Genomic DNA, 20,670 nt, shown 5'->3' with positions numbered 1-20,670 from the left:
CAAGCGTAACTATGTAAGGTGCTAGATATGTTAATCAGCTACATTGTAGTTATCATCTTACAATATATATGCGTATCAACATCACACTGTACATCTTAAATATATACAATTTTTATCTGTCAATTATACTTCCTTCAATAAAACTGGGGGCAGGGACTAAATGCTAAATTTAAAAAATTAATCAGTGACCTTCTTACCAATATCTTTCCAGAGGTGTTTATCTTTTCGAACAATTAACCGCCTATTTTCAATTTCAATTTCAAGCTTTTTAATAGCTTTAACCATTTTTTCAGATGTAAATAAACAGCATGCTGTGCGGCGTAATCTATTCAACCTGCACCGTGCAGTATAAGCTCTGAGAGACATTTCATCTTTTGTAGGCGCTCTAGGAACACTTATTTTATGTTGATTCTCCGTTCCCAAAAGAAGAGTAGCAGCATTTACTGGGTTAAAAAAAAAAAAAAAAAGGATAAATGTTTCTGGTTAAAAAATATCATAAATTCTTAAATTCAGTAATAAAATCCAACTTAAGATGATAAAAATGGAATCAATTTCCCACTCCTTCCAAGTTTTCTTCTGATTCTCTAATCTTAAAATGTAGTTGTCATCATTCACTAAGTACCTTGGGCCAATCTATCTCCACAACCTGTTAGCACTACCTGCTACCACCAACATTTTAAACATTAGCTTCTCTAATCCAGAATATTAAATAACCTTTGAACTGGCTTATTTTCCATCATTTTTATAAATTAATAAAAAAAAGTTAAGCTCCTAAAGAATGTGATTTTTGCTCAGATCCAAGATGGTAGACCAGAAGAAGACAGCATTCTGCGTCGCTCCATGACCGGGATCTCAGCCTGTGGGAATACTGCTTTGCTGAGAGTGATAGAGGACCCCCCATAGCTGATCCCGAGCAAGGCAAAGAGGCCTCAGCTTTAGAAAAGCACTTCCGACTCCTGACTACTTGCTCACGCAGGTCACAAGGTGCCTTAGTGGGACCACTGGCATCAGCACCAGCGCATAATTTCCAGATGCCGCTCCCACGAAGTACAGCTGCTACCCATGAGCAGGAACTCCAGCCACCACTCCCATGTGGACCCCCATCTACCAATGTGGGGCTCCCTCTTGGGACTCCTCTTGGGTCACTTCCATCTTGGGACTCGGCAGCTACTGCCTTAGTTCCCTACTTGCGGTAGCTGGCCTGCACCTGGGGACATCAGAAGCTCTGAAAAAAAGCTGAGAGCTGCAACACTGCATGCTACAGAGCTCATCTGAACCACAACACATCTCCTGGCTACCCCACCCCACCCCACCCAACACCCCATCACAGAAAGCAGCTGCCTCCATCTTGGGTCATCTTCATCAACATCTTCAGTTGGGGCAACTACCAGTTTGGAACACCAAATAGCCATGTACCCATAGTTTTCTAATTCCTCCCAATAGCCAGCAGCTGCTAACTTGGAACAGTTCAATAAAAAACAGCCCTCTATGACAGCCACCAGAGTGCAACATACAAGAACCTCTGGAGAAAGGCTCCTGATTAGGAAGTAGAAAGGGAGGGGGTGAGGGAGATACACTTTAGAGACTAATTTAGAGGGCAGGAACTGTGAGGTCTACAGGTGAGATAAGGAGATAAGACCCAGCACCCACATGACAGGAGCAGATAGATGCCAAAGGAGATTCTTGAGGTGCAGTCTCCCAACTGGAGTGCCAAACCCCACTTCCAGGTGCCCTGCACACAAGACCAACCCTCACACCCTGGTAACCCCCACCATCATGAGGGCAGAGATACCAACTAAGAACAGAAAACCCCACCTACTGGATGAGAAGGGAAGCAGGAAAGATTCTCATCTCCAACCAAAACAATCCTTATTTCTTCCTTTGAGATTTTTTTTCTTTCTTCTCCCTCTTTATTCTCCTGCCCTCACATCCCCAACATATGTAAAAGCAAGTACTTTGCATGAATTAGGATATTGAGGACTGGTATGACTGAATAGTATATTACAGTTGTGTTGTATATTCTTTTTTTTTTCTTTCTCTCCAATTTTTATTATTTTAACATTTTAAAATTTTTCTTAATATACATGTGTTTGTTTTATGTATTCTATGTCTTTCCTCTTACTTGTCTACCCCAAATTACTACCTCTCTATTCTCCTGCTACTAACATTCTTCTTTAGATTTCTCTTTCACACATCCTAAGATTAACTCTATATCCTCATATCATACCTCCTCAACATATCTTCCTACACCTCACCCCGGGTTCTTTGCCCACCATCAGAAACTGTAAACCCTTTTATAAATCTACTGATTATATTGTAAATAATACTTGAATTTACCATTTCTGTACACTGTGACCAAACTGTAAATATCTTAATAACAAATATTTGTTTTTAGGTGGTATTTTGTTTATATTTGTTAACATTGTCCTTTCCCTCAGGAGAGGTATTGGAACCCTACAGGGGCACTATAAGCCTATGGGATAAAAATGGTAACGCCTTGGATCCACAGAGCTAAAAAGGAAGACACAAAAGCAACATGAAAAGACAAGGGAAGAAGGTTCCACAAACAAATGAAGATACTACATTATTAGAACCCATGGCCAGCACAGCAAATGAAATGACAGAGAAGGAGTTCAGGATGTATATAGTTAAAATGTTTTGTGAATTAAAGAATGATATAAGAGAGCAAATACAGGCAGCAAAAAAAAAAATCATCTTGACAAAGAGCTACATAAGCAAATACAGGAAGCAAAAGATTACTTCAATAGGGAGATAGAAGTTCTAAAGAAAAACCAAACAAAAATCCTTGAAATGAGAGGCTAAGGGTGTGGCTCAAGCGGCAGCGTGCTCACCTGGCACACACGGGGTGCTGGGTTTGATCCTCAGCACCACATAAAAGTAAAATAAAGATGTTGTGTCCACCGAAAACTAAAAAATAAATATTAAAAATTCATTCTTTCTCTCTCTCTCTCAAAAAAAAATCCTTGAAATGAAAGAAACAAATTAAAAGTTCAATTGAAAGCATCACCAACAGATTAGACCACTTGGAAGACAGGACCTCGAAAAATGAAGAAAAAAATATATAATCTTGAAAAGAATGTAGATCACACAGTTGAAAATGGTAATAAACCATGAGCAGAACATTCAAGAAATATGGGATAGCATAAAAAGACCAAATTTAAGACTTATTGGGATAGAGGAAGGCACAGTTCCAAAACAAAGGAATGAACAATCTATTCAATGAAATAATGCAGAAAAAATTTCAAACATAAAGGACGAATTGGAAAACCAAATTCAAGAGGTTTACAGGACACCAAATGTACAAAATCACAACAGATTCACACCAAGGTACATTATAATAACAATGCCTAACATACAGAATAAGGAGAGAAAATTAAAAGCCACGAGAGAAAGGAATCAGATTGCATATAGGGAGAACCAATTAGGTTATGTGCAGATTTTTCAACCCAGACCCTGAAAGCTAGAAGATCCTATAACAACATATATCAAGCTTTGAAAAAAAAAAAAAAAATGGATGCCAACTAAGAATTTTGTATCCAGCAAAACTAAGCTTTAGATTTGATGATGAAATAAAAATCTTCCATGATAAACAAAAGAATTTACAGCTAGAAAATCTCTACTACAGAACATCCTTGGCAAACTATTTTATGAAGAGAAAATGAAAAACAACAATAAAAATCAGCAAAGGTAGGTATTACACTAAAGGAAAAGCTAATCAAAGGAAAACCAAGTCAAGTTAAATAACAAAAATAAACAAAAGTGGCTGGGAATACAAATCATATCTCAATAATAACCCTGATGTTAATAGCCTAAATTCACTAATCAAAAGACACAGGCTAGCTAATTGGATCAAAAAAAAAAAAAAAAAAAAAAAAAAAGACTGAACAATACAATATTCTGTTTCCAAGAGACTCATTTCATAGGAAAAGACATATACAGACTGAAGGTGAAAGGTTGGGAAAAATCATACCACTCACATGGACTGCAGAAGCAAGCAGGGGTTTCCATCCTCATATCAAATAAAGTAGACTTTAGCTAAAGTTAATCAAAAGGGACAAAGAAGAACAAGGGAACCATATACCAACCAGACATAACAATTTTAGATATATATGCCCCAAATAATGGAGCATTTATGTTCATCAAACAAACTCTTCTCAAGTTCAAGAGTCAAACTGACCACAACATAATAATTTTGGTGACTTTAACACCTCTTACACCACTGGATAGGTCTTCCAAACAAAAGCTGAACAAAGAAAATATAAGACTCAATAATATACTCCATAACTTAGACTTAATTGACATATATAGAATATTTCATCCTTCAATGAGAGAATATACTTTCTTCTCTAAACACACATGGATCCTTCTCTAAAACAGACCATATATTATGCCACAAAGTAACTCTTAACAAATACAAAAAAGTAGAGATACTACCCTGAATTCTATCAGATCATACTGGAATGAAATTAGAAATCAATGATAAAATAAGAAATACAAACTATTCCAATAACTGGAGACTAAATAATATGCTACTAAATGAACAATGGGTTGCAAAAGACATCAAGGAGGATATTAAAAAATTCTTAAGAGGTAAATGAGAACACAGATACAACATATCAAAATCTCTGGAACACTATGAAAGCAGTTCTAAGAAAAGTTCATTGCACGGAGTTCATTCCTTAAAAGAAGAAAAAGTCAACAAATAAATGACTTAACATTACATCTCAAAGCCATAGAAAAAGAACAACAAATCAACACCAAAAGCAGTAGAAGACATATTTAGGGAAATATTTAAAATCACAGCCAAAATCAATGAAATTGAAACAAAAGAAACAATTGAAAATATTAACAGAACAAAAACTTGGTTCTTCGAAAAAATAAATAAAATTAACAAACCCTTAGCCATGCTGACAAAGAGAAGGAGAGAGAAAATTCAAATTACCGATGAACGTGATGAAAAAGGAAATATCACAACAGACACTACAGAAATACAGAAGATAATTAGATATTATTTTAAAAACTTGTACTCCAATATAATAGAGAATATTAAAGGCATTGACAAATTTCTAGAGGCATATGAGTTGCCCAAGTTGAATATCAGGATGATATACACAATTTAAACAGATTAATAGAGGACGCCATCAGAAGCCTACCAACCAAAAAAAGCCCAGGACCAGATGAATACACAATTGAGTTCTAAAGAACTAATACCAATACTCTATAAATTATTCTGTGAAATAGAAAAAGAGGGAGCGCTTCCAAATTCATTCTGTGAGGCCAATGTCACCCTCATTCCAAAACCAGGCAAAGACACATCAAAGAAATAAAACTTCAGACAAATATCTCTAATGAACATAGATGGATAACAGGAATATATCTCAACATCATAAAAGCTATCTATGATAAGCCTAAGCCCCAGGCCAACATCATTTGAAATGGAGAAACAGTAAAGGCATTTCCTCTAAAAACTGGAACAAGACAGGGATGCCCTCTTTCACCACTTCTATTTAACATAGTTCTTGAAACACTGGTCAGAGGAATTAGATGAAAGAAATTAAAGGGATACAGATAGGAAAAGAAGAACTCAAATTAGCACTATTTGCCTATGATTCTTCAATACCTAGAAGATCCAAAAAACTCCACCAGAAAACTAGTAAAATGAATTCAGCAAAGTACCAGGATACAAAATCAATTCCCATAAATCAAATGCATTTCTGTATATTGGTGACAAATCCTCTGAAAGGGAAATGAGAAAAACTATCCTGTTTACAATAGCCTCAAAAAAAGAATAAAATTCTTGAGAATCAAAATTTAACAAAGGAGGTGCAAGACCTTTACAATGAAAACTACAGAACGCTAAAGAAAGAAATTAAAGAAGACCTTAGAAGACGGAAAGATCTATCTTGTTCTTGGATAGGCAGAATTAATATTGTCAAAATGATCATACTACCAAAAGTACTATACAGATTTAATGCAATTCTAATCATAATCCCAATGATACTCCTCATAGAAATAGAAAAAGAAGTCATGAAATTCATCTGGAAAAAATAATAGCAAAAGCAATCCTTAGAAAGAAGAGTGAAGCAGGTGGCATCATTATACCAGAACTTAAACTTAAACTATACTACAGAGCAATAGTAACAAAAGCAGCATGGTATTGGCACCAAAGCAGACTGGTAGACCAATGGTACAGAATAGAGAACACAGAATCATATGATTACAGTTATATTAGACAAAGGCGCCAAAAATATACATTGGAGAAAAGATAGCTTCTTCAACAAATGTTGCTGGGAAAACTGGAAATCTATATGCATCAAATGAAATTAAATCCCTATCTCTCACCATGCACAAAACTTAACTCAAAATGGATCAAGGACCTAGGAATTAAACCAGAGACTCTGCATCTAATAGAAGAAATCCCACACATTTCTCTGGTGAATGTGAAATATGGTCTGTTTGAACATTGCAACAATGGGGAAATCACCATTTTGCAAGATTACACAATGGTTTGATAACTAAAATCATTTTAGTTATCTGAAATGGATTCCTATAATTTCTATGAAGAATACACAAAAGTTAATTTCTCTTTCTTTCAGAAGAAAATCCTTCAAATGTTTCGAAGTGTCATGCTTCTACCTTATCCCACACCCAAGTCTTCTCTTCCAGAATAAACACTGCAGTGTTTTAAAATTTCATCTGAATTGTCTCTCACAGTCCCTGTACTATGCAGTGTTCTGACCTACTTCTTAAACTAAGGTATTAACAGTGGAGTCAATACATCCAAAATGTTCAGGCCACAAAGGACTGCTTACATTGGCTGATAAAGTGATAGAATGGAAGGTAAAAAGAAAAAGCAAGTTTCAGTACTTTTAGTACAGAAAATCTATTCATGTCAACCTATGTAAGAAAAATTACCTACACAATCTTAAAAACTTAAGTCAATAAATTAGTGAAATATAACGTAATAAGTAAAGTATATATAATTAAAGAATGACAAATCCTGTCAAATTTTGGTCTGCTAAAACAAGAGTATTATTAAATTTAAACATTAACTTAATGTTTACCTTCAGAAATACTTGTTTTTACAGTGAAGTCATCCGGAGTTAATATAAAATTTAGCCACCAAGTGAATCCTTGTTCCTGTTTTTCCTTCCAGCGCTCATCATAAAACATGTTTTTTGCAGCAAATGGCATTGGGTGTCTAGGAATATCTAAGAATACAACTAGATTATTACATATAAAAATTTCTAGTAAATTACTGTACAATATATAGAAAAATAACTTTTTTTTAAACTAGTGAAACCTTAATTAAAAAAAACTGAACAATATTTGCTTTTCACTACTTGCTGCAAAGACTTGAAAACATTTTGGGTATGAAATGTGATCAAGCAAAATGATAGGGAATAAAACAAAATTCTCTGATTATTTAAAAATCCTATCCTACCATGAAGCAATTTCTGTAAAATCTGATAGAATACCTTAATTATAATTTGCATACACACTTTAAAAATTCTTCAAGGCCTTTATTCAAATTTTTTTTAAAAAACTCATTTCCATTTGAAATGAAATTGATGCTTCATTCCATGTCACTTTTTCAGATTAAATATAATAAACTATATTTTCAGTTTAAATATAATAAGTACTTACCTGCTTTTAATGGTTTTATGAAGGTCAAATTAGACTGTGCCACAGCAACAATGGGTTTTATCCTTTTGTTTGTTTTAGAAATAGGAGTTTTGAATGCCATTGAATCTAAAATATATTAGAAAACAAAATTAATAGCATTAAAAAATAAAATTCCCAAAGTTGGTAGCTCATTTAAAATTAAAAGTATGGGTTCTTCATAATCATATTCATTTAGCAAGTACTTAATAATTACTATGCTTCACATACTAGTATTACGAACTTAGTGGTCAATGAAACCAACATCTAGAATGTACAAACCAAAAAAACACATTTAATTTTTGTCTACAGAAGTTACTGTCCAGATTTAACCACAATTGACTGTGTGCATATATTCCAGACTGTGTTAGGTACAGGGAAAATACAGAATAGAAAGATAATTGTCAGTTAAGTCTATACAGAATAGAAAGATAATTGTCAGTTAAGTCTATAGGCAGTTAAGTCTAATACAGAAAAAGTTTAAAGGGGGCATAAAAGACCTTCTGGATGAAAATATACATGTGCTAACTCCTAAAATGAATATTAAGCACAAGGGATATGGCTTGCTGACAAAACTATAACAAGGATACAACAAAGAATAAACACATATAAGAAATTACATAAAAGAAGTTGGAAGAGGAAGGGAAGAGTTCAACAATATTAGTAATAGTGGCAGCTAATAATTGAATATACTATGCCAAGAGCTATTAAGTATCAATCTTTCACTCATATAATTATCGCAATAAATCTATGAAAACAGTACTATAATTATCCAAAATTTACATAATTAGGATTCTAGGGCTTAGAGGTCACATAAGTTAGGAAGCAGCAGGGGTTTGAACCTGGGTAGTCAAGTTCTAGAGCCTGCACTATTAACAAGTTTGAAGTACCCTCTATTTCAGTGACAGATTTTATTTCAAGAAATAACACCTTCATCTTTATTTTTGAAAATAATATAAGCAAGAAAATGAATGGGGTTATGACTAAAGATAAAAAACTACAAGGTAGTTATTAGCCAAGTTAGATATGATAAAACAATTTTTAACAAAGGTAGGAAACAGAGCAGATTTGTTTTAATAGTCGAAACAATAAGTCTTAATACCAACTCACTAGGAAAGTGGTGAAGAATGAGAACAGTCTGATTCCCAAGTATATAGCTTACATGATTAATAAATAGCAAGTAATTATAAAGGAAAAGGCAATAAAATTCATAGTAGCAAATACCTATAGGAGTAGCCGTTCACTCTCTCAAAAGCAGGTTTCATACCAGCATATTCTGCTACTAAATGTAAGCATCTTTCCTAATTAGAGCAAACTATAGCCCATGTGTAAAATCCAGCACAATCTTCTTTTGTATGTTCTATAAGCAAAGAATAGTTTTTACATTTGTAAATGAATGGGGGGAAATGAAGTGAATAATATTTGATGACACAAAAACTACATGAAATTCAAATTTCAGTGCCTATAAATAAAAAATTATTAGAACACAGGCACATTGTTAATGGCAGAGCTAAATAGTTGTGATAGAAATATGGCCTGCATAGCCAAAAATATTATCTGAACTATGAAAGAAAAAGGGGCTGGGGTTGTAGTAGGCAAGTGAAAGAGCATTTGCCTAGCATATGTGAAGCCCTGGGTTCGATCCTCAGCACCACATAAAAATAAATAAATAAGATAAAGGTATTTAAAAAGTTATTTTTAAAAAATCCCTAAAAAAAAAAAAAAAAAAAGGCTGCTTACTCGGTTTTAGAGGAATCTCAAATCTATACCTATTATGAAGATAAGGAACATGATCAAGTTATAACATTTATTAAGTTATAATTTTCTTTTTATTTGAACATTTAAAACATAATAGGGAGACTCACTTTGCAACCTTCAACAAGCTAGTCCCTCTGCATTGAAAGAAATCATTTTATTCATTAGGAAGCCTGCATTAGTACCTTATCACATTCTTTGCCATTCATACAACATCTCTGCTTCTATGCTTCAATAATTCCCTGGGCAGAGCTTAATCATTAAAACTGGGAGTAGCTTGAGGATACAAATTATATTTTTTCCCTGGGAAAACAGAGCCTAAACAATGTATGAACACTTAATATGTGCTTTATTAAGGGGCCTCATTAGTGTTAAAGAAATATATCTGGAGAATTGTTTGTCAGAAGAGAAAGAAGCTAGAGCAGCTCTTAGTGAATTACTGGCTCTTCTATGGGCTCATATATCAGATACCAAATATGTACAGTTCTCTCTAAACTTAACAAAGAGGTTCAACCACGTGGCGACCTCAAAAACAGGTACGGGTTTGAGTGTCAAAAATTCAGTGATCTTTGTTCATTCATTCATTCACGAATTCATTCTGTTCATCATTTGTTGTATACCTTGCAGAAGACCAAAATGGATATGTTTCTTAGAATCAAATAATTTGTTATAGGATCAGAACATATCTACAAAAAACAGTAAAGCAAGAAATAGAATTAACAGGTTCAAGATGTCACATAAGCTGTAATTAGTTTCTAAGGGAATATAATTAGAGGGAAATTCATTAGAGATCAGTATTAACAAAAGTTGGTTATAGTACTTGAAATAAAGGATTGAATTAATGAGAGAAAAACAGATATGAATGTTAGTAAGAGGATACACAGACAGAATGGTGAATAAAGATATCTGGCTAGATAAACAGAGATCCTATAACTGATGACCTAAAATGACAGAATAATAATTTTGTAAATCATCTGATAACAGTAAAGCACCATTGGAGTTTCCTGAGCAAGGAAGAAAAACACCACATAGTGGAAAATTAGAAGAGTTGTTTTAATAATTATACATTGGCACAGAACTTTGAAGCCAGTGAATCCCATTGTGCCATCACTATAATCCTTGGTCGTTACCCTAAATAAAAACTTTTATTTAGCTTTTCTTCCATTTAAACCCCAATAGTTTAACAAGAATGGTGAAAAAAAAAAATTTATGTTGTAGCTAGGTAAACCTAAGTTTAAACTGTGACTCTAAATATTTGGTAGCGTTTGAGAACCTGGGTCAAGTCACTGTTTTGAACATGATACGATGATAAGTGAACTAAATAAAAAGGTCATTCTAGTTAGAGAAAACAACAAACTGCAAATACCCTGAGGACAGAGCATATTTGAAGTTTCAAGGACTACAAGGAAGCCAAAGTGGTAAAAAACAGTGAGCAAGGGAAAGAGAAAAGTAAGAGGCTGGAAAGTCAAAAGGTCATAATATTGATGTTATAGGGACCTGTAAACCATTGTAGGAATTTTGGCTTTCATTGCAACAGGAAGTCATTAGATGTTATGGAACTGAACAGTTCAAGCCTCTAATATTTTAAAAGTAGCATGTGGGTACGCAGACTATGGAAAAGTCAAGGGTGAAAGCAAGGAGATCTGTTTGCACATCCTGTAATGACAAAGACTGGCCCAAATGGTGCCATTCAATGGTGAGTGAGAAGTGATCAGATTATGATTATATTTGAAAGAAAGAGAAAATTTGTTGGTGGACTGAGTTTAGAATCAGATCTGCATTTGAGTTTATAAAGAAAGGATGAGAGAGAAACACAAATAAGGACAATTCCACAGCTTTGGGCCTCACTATTGAGAAATAATAGATGAGATCATTAAGAGAATGAGTAAAAATATAAAAATGTTTAATGACTAGCCCTCTGTAATCCAAAGTGTAAGGGAAATAAGAAACTTCCCACAAAGAAAACTGAAAGGGAGCAGTCAATGAAGAAGGAAGAAAACCAGGAGAATGAGAATGGCAAGATAAAATGTTCCAAGAAGATAGAGGTTCAAGGCTCCAAACTGTTTACAAATAGTTCAAGATGAAGATTGAGAATAGCCAGGCATGGTGGTGCACGCCTATAATCCCGGCACTTTGGGAGGCTAAGGAAGGAGGACCATGAGTTCAAAGCCAGCCTCATCAACTAAGGGAGACCCTAAGCAACTTGGCCAGACCCTCCAAATAAAATACAGGAAAGGGCTGAGGCTCAGTGGTTAAATGTACCAGGGTTCAATCCCCAATACAAAAAAAAAAAAAAAAAAAAAAAAAAAGATTGAGAAATAATCACTGGATTTACAGTGTGGAACTCATTGACCAATTATCCCTTCAGCCTATGCTCTATGCTTATGTTGCTTACATTTTCTTTTAAGCAAAACTCCTTAATAGAGTCAATGTTCCCTTTGTGATCATTCACTGAGTTATATACTGATTTGTATAATTTTTGCATATAGATTATACTTAATTAAAAGTTATTTTCTGAAGTAAAACATCATTTTGAAAGGAGCTTTATTAGTTATTTCCAATTCATCACCTAAAATTGTTGAATCCACTTCAATCAGTTTTTGCTATTTTATTGAAACTTTTCTTGTTAAGGTCAATTATAATGGGTTTATTGGATGTAATCCTTAATAAATAGAGAAGCATCTATATTTCTACTCCCTCAGTGAAATAGGAAACGGGTCATCAGCTTGGATGAGGATCACAGAACTGACATTACCTGGGGTAGAACCCCAGCTTTATCACTGACTGACTATAAAACGGGCAAATTACTCAAGTCTCAATGTACCTATTTGTAAAATTGTGCTATGGGTAAAAACAACATTTACTGCACATGAATGTCATAAATATTAAAAGAGGTAATAGTAAGGCACTCACAACTAGGTCTGACACATAAAAGAACTCAGTAAATGTCAGCTACTATTATCAATCATGAGACAGGAGGAAAGAGAAGTTTCAGGAGAAAAAGGTGAGGTACCCTATAGCAAAGTTAATAAGCCAGGAAAATACAGCCATAAAAAGAGTTCAGGGATTACTTGGGGTTTGTAGTAATAAAGAACAACCAAGCAAGGTTCAGGCATAGAGTAGGCAAAGTTAGACTGAAATACAGTTGGAATTTGCAGCATGGACAATGAAGGGAAGGAAGGCAGAGGAAGTGCTTATGTTGAACCATGGAATTCAAGCTGAATTAGGAAAGATAGATAGGTCAGAGATGAGGGCCATGGAAACAGTGGTGGATTAAAGAACTGTATGTGTACAGTGGGGTATAAACAATGTTGAAGTTGGGTTCTAGAAGAAATGTGGAACTTATAGAGATAGTAACTGGAGATTAAGATGCTTTTAGGAGAGCATGACCTAAGGAGGTTGGAACTAAATCCCCAGAGTATTAGAAAGACATTCGAAAATGATTTTGAAATCATAATAGTAGTAGTTTTAGAAAAAGTATAATAAGCAAGATTCAAAATTTTGAGAGTGAATCATTCTCTGAATCAAGAGAGGACAGAGGTGAGAAAGTCTGAAAAATGAGCTTTAAGCTATTTTGTTATTTTCTTTTTGCTTGTTTTTAAGGGAGAGAGGGGATATTAGTTTGGAAATAGATAAAAAATAAAAAGTAGATATTAGAAGATTCCAGCAGGAGCTCCAAAATCATAAAAGTAGGAGAAAATGCAGACAGAACTTGAGAGGGTTATAATGAAAGCACTGTTGTCAAGAGAAGGTCAGGCTGCAACAGGGTAAACAAAGTAGGAGAATGTTTGCAAAGAAGTGCTAATGAAGAACAGTGAGTCCAAAGGATATAGAAGGATTTACAGAATAGGAGAAAGAAAACAGTTCAAATTGAGGGATGTTCAAATGAGAGATGTGTATATTTCTTAGGAGGCCTAGAATTCTTTCAAATTATCTGGTAAAATACATAGTGTGGGTTACTTTCCTGCTTGGATCTTGATTGTCAGAAGAGGTATTTTGGGTTAAAAGTGTGATGGGATTAATCCTGTCTGCTTCTGAGGCAGTGTGATAAAGCTGTGAATACTAGAAAAGGAAAAATATTCTTCTCTAAGAAATGGAGAACTCTAGGGACCTATCTTCATTTCCAATTAGTGGATGGGCAGAGGCGAAGACAGAGTAAGCTTATCAGGAGCACAGGACATGAAAAGGTCTTTCCAACAATCTTTCCAATGGTAGTATGCGGGCCAGGAACTTCACTGGGCCTTCTAGTTAGGGCGTGGACTAAGGCAAGACATGTCAAATACTTTCTTAGGATGTAAAACTTAAGGAGGTACCAAAAATATCAAATTGAGATAAATATTTGGATATAATATTTTTTAAAAAACAGAATTATTGCAGAAAATTCATGAGTAAAATATCAAAAGTTTGGGCTGAGGTTGTGACTCAGTGGAAGAGTGCTTGCCTCACACAAGTGAGGCATTGGGTTCAATTCTCAAGACCACATAAAAATAAATAAAAAATAAATAAAAGTATTGTGTCCATCTACAACTAAAAAATAAATAAATAAATAAAATTTTAAAAAATATCCAAAGTTTAACAGACAAGATTGCAACAATTTCAGAAATTAGTCCCACACTATTTGTTCTGTCTTCCACTGAGCAATTTGACAAATGAAAAGTACAAGTTAATAAGCTTATCAATAGCAGATTCACTAAACCAAAACAGAAAATACACTAGAGATTTTATAAATAATACTCACCAGTTTTCTTCTTAAGACTTAATTTCTCTCTGTTGCTAGTACGTTTTGAGATTGGTGTTGTCATCTTTATTTTTTTAACAGTTGATGTTTTCGATTCCAAGGGAGAAAAGTGGATTCTTTTGATTTGGGGTATATCCATATGTTCTATAATAGCAACCTTCACATTTGTATCTTTCATGTTTCCATCACTTTTTCTTTTACAAGCAACTAAAGCTGTCGTTGAATTCGTTACTTCACTTTTATAACACTTAGGTTTACTTAATACTGAATCGATAATTGGAAGATGAGAATGTAAAGCTTCTGTTTCTTTGGGGTGATCTATTATTACTTTTTCACATTCACCTACTGTACTGTTGAGGCATCTTTTTGCTTTTGGTTTATTAATCTCAGCTTGATTTTCTCTGGCAATGGTGGTCTTCCTTTTAATAACTGTGTTAGAAAGTATGGGGCGTCTCTTATGTTGCTTATTATGGCTATAATGAGAAACATCCTGAACTGCAGAAAATTTAGGGTGAATTTGTTTTCTAAAATTGTAGTAACTTGACTTCACTTCTATAGGATTTAGTTCTTCAAAATTAGGCTTGGGTGTTTTTGAACCCTGATATTCAGGACTACATGGCAAAACTTCATTTTTTCTCCGGTGCTGAGGAGACTGGGCAATCTGAGAATTTTCATTTGATAATGATAATATTTTACATGTTTGCTGAGAGGTATATATATGTTCCATGTTATCTTTTACAAATTGATTTGGGGATAAAATAGGATTAACTGAATCTGACTCTAGATCCTGATTTGCTCCATAATTATCATTCACGAAAGAATCTGGACTTAAAATTGTTCTGTAAATTTCATGTATACTTTTGGATTCCAAATTCACAGACTCTGAATTATCTTTTTTAAGAGTATCTGATGAAAGAAATGTCATTAACCCTACTTCATTATTAGCTGTATGACTATTACTTACAAAAGAATCTGGACTTAGAAAATTTGCTTGACTTTGCATAATGTTCAAAGTTGAAGAACAGTTTGGGGTCAGAATAAGTTTACTATTCTCCTCACTTTGAAAGGAAGTTTTAGTTATGACTTCCTCATTAAAATTAAAATCTTTTGAAATGGTGGCATCTTCTACTTTTAACTGTTCCTCATTTTCACATGCAAGAAGAGATGAGTAGGTAGTAGACCGACGTACAGAAAGTGGCAAGCAAATTTCACCATGACATTCTTGGAAAGCAGGGCTAATAGGTGATATAGGTATTTTATGTTCTTCAAGGGTTAAAGAACTATTTTCTGTTGGAGAACAGGCTTCATTAATAGCCAGATTTTCACATGCCTGTAGTGGGCTCCTAATTCTGTCAACTTTTTGAGAAACACAAAATGTTTTGTTAACATTTTGATCATTTGAAATCTTTTTGTTATAACTTGAAGAGGCTGAATTTTTCTTTTTATTAATGGTATTCCAAAGACTCCTCTGTAAAAACAAACAAAATATACTGATGAAATTAAAAACCATTGAATATTATTTTAATAAGCAATTTATACATGTTACTTCAGGCTTGTCATCAAAACAATTTTTACACATTATGAAACATTTTCTTGGAGTAAATTATAGAATGATTAAACTATTACCTTTTTCTTTTTCTGCTCTTCTGCATTTCCTAGCAATATGGCTTGGTGTTTCAGAACATCATTTACAAGAAATGTCACAATCTCTCTTATTCGGCCTTCTTTCAATGGTGTCCAGTTAACAGAAATAACTAGTTTTTCTTTAGGCTACAATCAAAAGAATACATTTTAAATGATTATGACAATATAATTAAAATAATCAAAGCATACCATACAACAACTATTATTCATGAACACTCTAAAATCCTAAAAGCATTTGGTAAGTCAAATATATTTTTCCCACCTGATCTGCTCATTTCATTATAATGAAAATAGTCACCAGCACTAACAGGGTTCATAACAACATAAAACTATAATAAAATCCAACTGGATGAGGGCTGGGTGTCCTGGCTCAGTGGTAGACCTCTTGCCTTGCATGTGTGAAGCACAGGGTTCAATTCTCAACACTACATGTAAATCCATTGACAACTAAAAAAAAAAAAAAAAAATTAATAAAAAAATCTAACTGGATGAAAGCAATAGAATAGTCTCCAGATCATTTTAATTGAGAGGCTTTAAAAAAAAAATTGAAATGTCTACTCCTTTATCATGTGCAGTACTTCTATTTCAAATATAATGGTCCTGTATTATAAAGATTTTGTGGAAAAAGAAACATAAAGATGATCAACTAAATTTCCTCTTTCTCACAAACTCCTCTACAGTCCACATCATAAAATTGATCTTTGTTAAACAATCTGTATGTTTCAGGAACAACTGCAGGTATCTCATACAACTGGTTAACTATGAAGTGACCAATGTCTAGAAACTTTGTCAAAGTCATACCGCTAATAATTAGAACCCAAGTAGTCTGGCTCCAGAGTTTAGACTTTAACATCTATCTACACCATACAGCCTGTCCAGTAGAATCTGCCAAACCCTGACATGACAAAACAACAATAACAAACAAACCAAACCTTGGTTGTTTGTCAGAGGAAAAAACCAGTTTTTTGTTTGAAAAGTATATCTATATAACATCATAAGCAGTTTGTTTTAGAAAATACAAATACAGAATCTTTACTGTGTAAAACAATTTACTCTGAAAACAAGAACTTTACTTCTACATTATAACAACAACAACAAAAAGTAAAAGTATCACTATACAGAACAGAAATCTAACTTTCCATAGGAAGAAAAGCAGTCATTTATAAACAAGACCAGCCAGGTTCTGAAGTGCAGATGAGCAGTGACACAGAAGGCAATGGACCTTAGATTTGAATTACTACTGCCTTATGAAGTGGTTATTAGCCATCTAGACTCCCTCAGTTAATGATTTCATGCTTTACAAGGATCTACTCAATTAAAAGGACACATCAGTCAAAATAAGAACCAAATTTTCTCTTTTGTGGTGATGGGAATGGGACTAGTACTTTGGCCAAAGCAGGCTGTAAAAGCTATGTGGGAGGTTCTTGAAACAAATGTAATAAAATTAAATTGAATGTACTCTTAGTGCCAACTATTAGTTTAAAAACACCAAAAGTATTTAAAAATACCCGGAGCATATTTTTAAATGCCTTTTTTTTTTTTGCATAAAGTTTACTTAGAATGCTGTTAAAGATAAGTAGGCATGCCTTGATGCACTGTCACTGCCCAAGTAACTGAGTGCCCTAACATTATATATGTGCGTGGAAAAATGTGTGTCAAGGGCCACCACACTCTCCCTTCATTCTCTGAGGGTATTTTTGTCATTCCTTTCCCAAGCTTCATCCCTACGGAGGAAGGCGGCGGGAAGGACAGGGTAGAAAGCGCAGCCCAAGGCACGCCCGGCCCCACGACATACCTGCAACACGAAACAACGCTGAGACACGCTGAAGCCCAGGTCCGCGGCCGGGAAGTGGGAGATCTCCACCTCAGCCACCTCCTCGTTAGGGTTGTGCAGGACCAGGGGCAGCGTCCGCGAGGCGCCCAGGCGGACATCTCCGAAGCAGAGGAAAGGGGACCTGCAGAAGTGGCTGAGAGACAGCGTCGGCGGGGAAGCCACCTCCTCCTGGGCCGCTGGTTCCCGCCGCCCCGCCGGCTGCCGGCGTTCCGTAGGGCTCAGCTCCCAGCAGGTTCGCCCCACTCGCCGGTTCGCCATGGCAGTCTCAGACCCCGACCTGGCCTCCTTCCCTACCCGCTACCAGGCTGCTCTGGAGCAGGAACCTCCGACCCACGCTGACCGCTTCACCGCGCTTCACCGCGCGGCCGTGGAAATGGTCGGAGCGAATTTACCCCGCTTTGTTTTCCAGAAGCCGACACCCTAGAAATAAAAAGGATACCAACCCCACAAACTCGCAAACTCAAGTCACGGAGCAAAACTAGACCTGCCTTTTGCCTCCGTTTAAATTTTTCGCCTCCGCCAATGGGCACCTCCGCGCTCCGCCCACAACACCAGGGAGCCAATCAATGAGCAGCAGCTTCTGGCCAATGAAACCGCAGCGCCTCGTTTAAATGATTGCATGGGACCCGCCAGTCGTTCTTTGCAGAGGAAAAGAAACGCACAGGTTTAGGATTGAAATTGCCTTTAGAGTTTGTAAACAGGTTATGATAAAGGGAAGATAGTAACAGCATTTCCACAGTAAAGGTAGGAATCATTGCGGTTGCGCGGCACAACTATAGATAAAACCGTTGAGTGGGCAAAATAGTTTGTCACTCCACTCATCTGATCCACCACGCCCAGAATTACATCGATGAACTTTACTTCCGTGGTTTTCTGGGCTGAATTGGAAAAATATAAAGACAATTAAATTGACAGTTTAGTAAACATGCTTATTTTAGTGGCTGGCCATTGCAGAAGCTCACTACATGTACACTCTGTTTCTTACCTCCAGATACTGGGAGCAATACTAGATAAATAAAAGCTAAGATTCCCAATAATCCATGAATGATGGTTTGGATAGAAAATTCTCTTGACAAACAACCACTGATTTTTATATTAATATTTTTATAATAATGATTTTAGCTCACATATTACTGTATGTCAGGAACAGTTTCAAACCCTTTACATAATTATCTCAAACTTGAATCCTACAAGATATCTCATGGGACATAATTATCATTATTTGCATTTTATAGATGAGGACTATAGAGCATACAGCTAATTAGAAAGTAGCAAGCCAGGATATGTATCCCTAGTTTGGCCACAGTCTTGCTTTTACCCTCTAAAATGTACTGCCTCTAAAGGCAGCAGAAACTTAAAAAACAGTAATAATATATAGATGTATGGTTACACAAAATCTATAGAAAGAAAAGACTGAGAGGAAAAACAAAATGAGGAAGATAATGTGTGAAATTATGTTCATGACACCACATTTGACCTGAGTTTGAACAATTACCTTAATATGTAAACAAAGTTGTTCAGAGGGCTGGTGCTGTGACTCAGTGGTAGAGTGCTTGCCTAGCATGTGTGAGGCACCGGGTTCGATGCTCAGCACCACTAAATTAAATGAATAAAATAAAGATCCATCAACATGTAAAAAAAAAGTCCAGAGGATTTTTTAAAATCCTACAGTACTGATGCACAATTAATAAAAATGCTAATATGAATTACAATTATTTTCAAATGCATTATATATATATATATATGTTACTTATTACTGTGAATGTTACTTATCAAATTAGTATTGCAAATAAATCCTCCTTATATTAAGACACTCAAAGTTTGGCTTCAACTCAATGTGTTAATAGCTCAATTTTTCATATTTACTCTATGCTTCATGGGTTTCTCATAAAGCAACACTGTTGGCTTATATTTTAAAAAAATTAGAATGCACTGCACTGAATATTTTTTACTTGCCTCTTCCTTTCTACTCTCCAATCTTTTCCATTCTGCATTTTGCTTTAATATGCTAATCTTTATTGGCTAAACCAATAGGTTTTCTCACTTTGTGGTTTCTCATTTGCCTCAGAAGAGGAAGGTGAGAGTACTTCTCTCTCCTAATTGCTCCTCCATGAGTGTTAGCTGGCTTTCTCAACATTAAACCTCACACATAGCTTTAGAGGTACCCTTTCCAGATGGGACTTTCCCTTCACAACTTGGACCTGAGGGTCAGAATACTATTTTATTACTAGTCCTAAGGTATTGCACTATCACTTATGATGTCCTTAGATCTGGTCACGTGTTTGCAAATAGTCCCTTTATTAAAATTTCCTTGAACAATACTACATTGGAGTAGAGAACTTTGTGACCTTGATTGATACAATAGTGGCCTCAGGGAATTATACAATTGAGTTGATCATATTTGAAGAGCTCAGGCATAACCTCTTCTAGGGGAAAACATCATGATAGTCTGAGGTATGTGATGGAATCATGATTATTCAAATTATTGCTGATGGGAGCATGAAATGTAGTATATATCAAGAGCAATTCATTCAAATATCAAGTGGCAGTGACATCTAGTTGCTATGCCAACACTTTATAAATGATTATAAAGATTATAGTGTTACTTAGTTTTGTCTGGCTACCCTAGAGAGCATAGGTAGGGAATAAGATGAAAATCTATGAAACAAACAGCTAAGAACATTTTCTGAAAACAAGAGGCATCTATGAAACTCTGAAGAAGTCCCTCACTTTTTGTATTCTTAAGGAAAATATGGTCAAGAATTAAACACAAATATCTGATAGTAAATCCAAGGATTGGATAAAAAATTTAACAACACTATTTAAATGCTCTACAGTGTTAATTCTTTTAGACTAGGTAAAAGGTTTTATGGAGAAGGAGGATTTCCTTGGGAATGAGTATGGTGACTATCATATTTTGGACCTGGAATGTTCATCCAACAGTCCATGAGATAGAGACATGGTCCCCAGTGAGGAGCTACTGGGAAGTAGTGGAACCTGTAAGATATGGTGTTTT

General features: G+C 35.1%; 1 protein-coding gene across 1 annotated transcript in view; it reads right to left on the bottom strand.

Moving 5' to 3' along the window:
• Positions 1-17,912, bottom strand: part of Aspm (assembly factor for spindle microtubules) — a 48,385-nt gene extending 30,473 nt beyond the window's left edge. The window contains exons 1-6 of the mRNA XM_077802947.1: positions 17,616-17,912; positions 15,803-15,946; positions 14,177-15,644; positions 7,669-7,773; positions 7,086-7,232; positions 198-443 (exon numbers count right to left, since the gene is read on the bottom strand). Of these exons, the coding sequence (XP_077659073.1) occupies positions 198-443; positions 7,086-7,232; positions 7,669-7,773; positions 14,177-15,644; positions 15,803-15,946; positions 17,616-17,912 (2,407 nt within the window). The remainder of the gene's footprint in view (positions 1-197; positions 444-7,085; positions 7,233-7,668; positions 7,774-14,176; positions 15,645-15,802; positions 15,947-17,615) is intronic.
• Between the last annotated feature and the right edge of the window lie 2,758 nt (positions 17,913-20,670).

This window comes from Urocitellus parryii, chromosome 9, assembly GCF_045843805.1.
Source record: "Urocitellus parryii isolate mUroPar1 chromosome 9, mUroPar1.hap1, whole genome shotgun sequence".
In the NCBI taxonomy this organism is placed as follows: domain Eukaryota; kingdom Metazoa; phylum Chordata; class Mammalia; order Rodentia; family Sciuridae; genus Urocitellus; species Urocitellus parryii.
The sequence above is the reverse complement of the archived record's forward strand: the minus strand, read 5'-3'. Positions and strand labels throughout refer to the sequence as shown.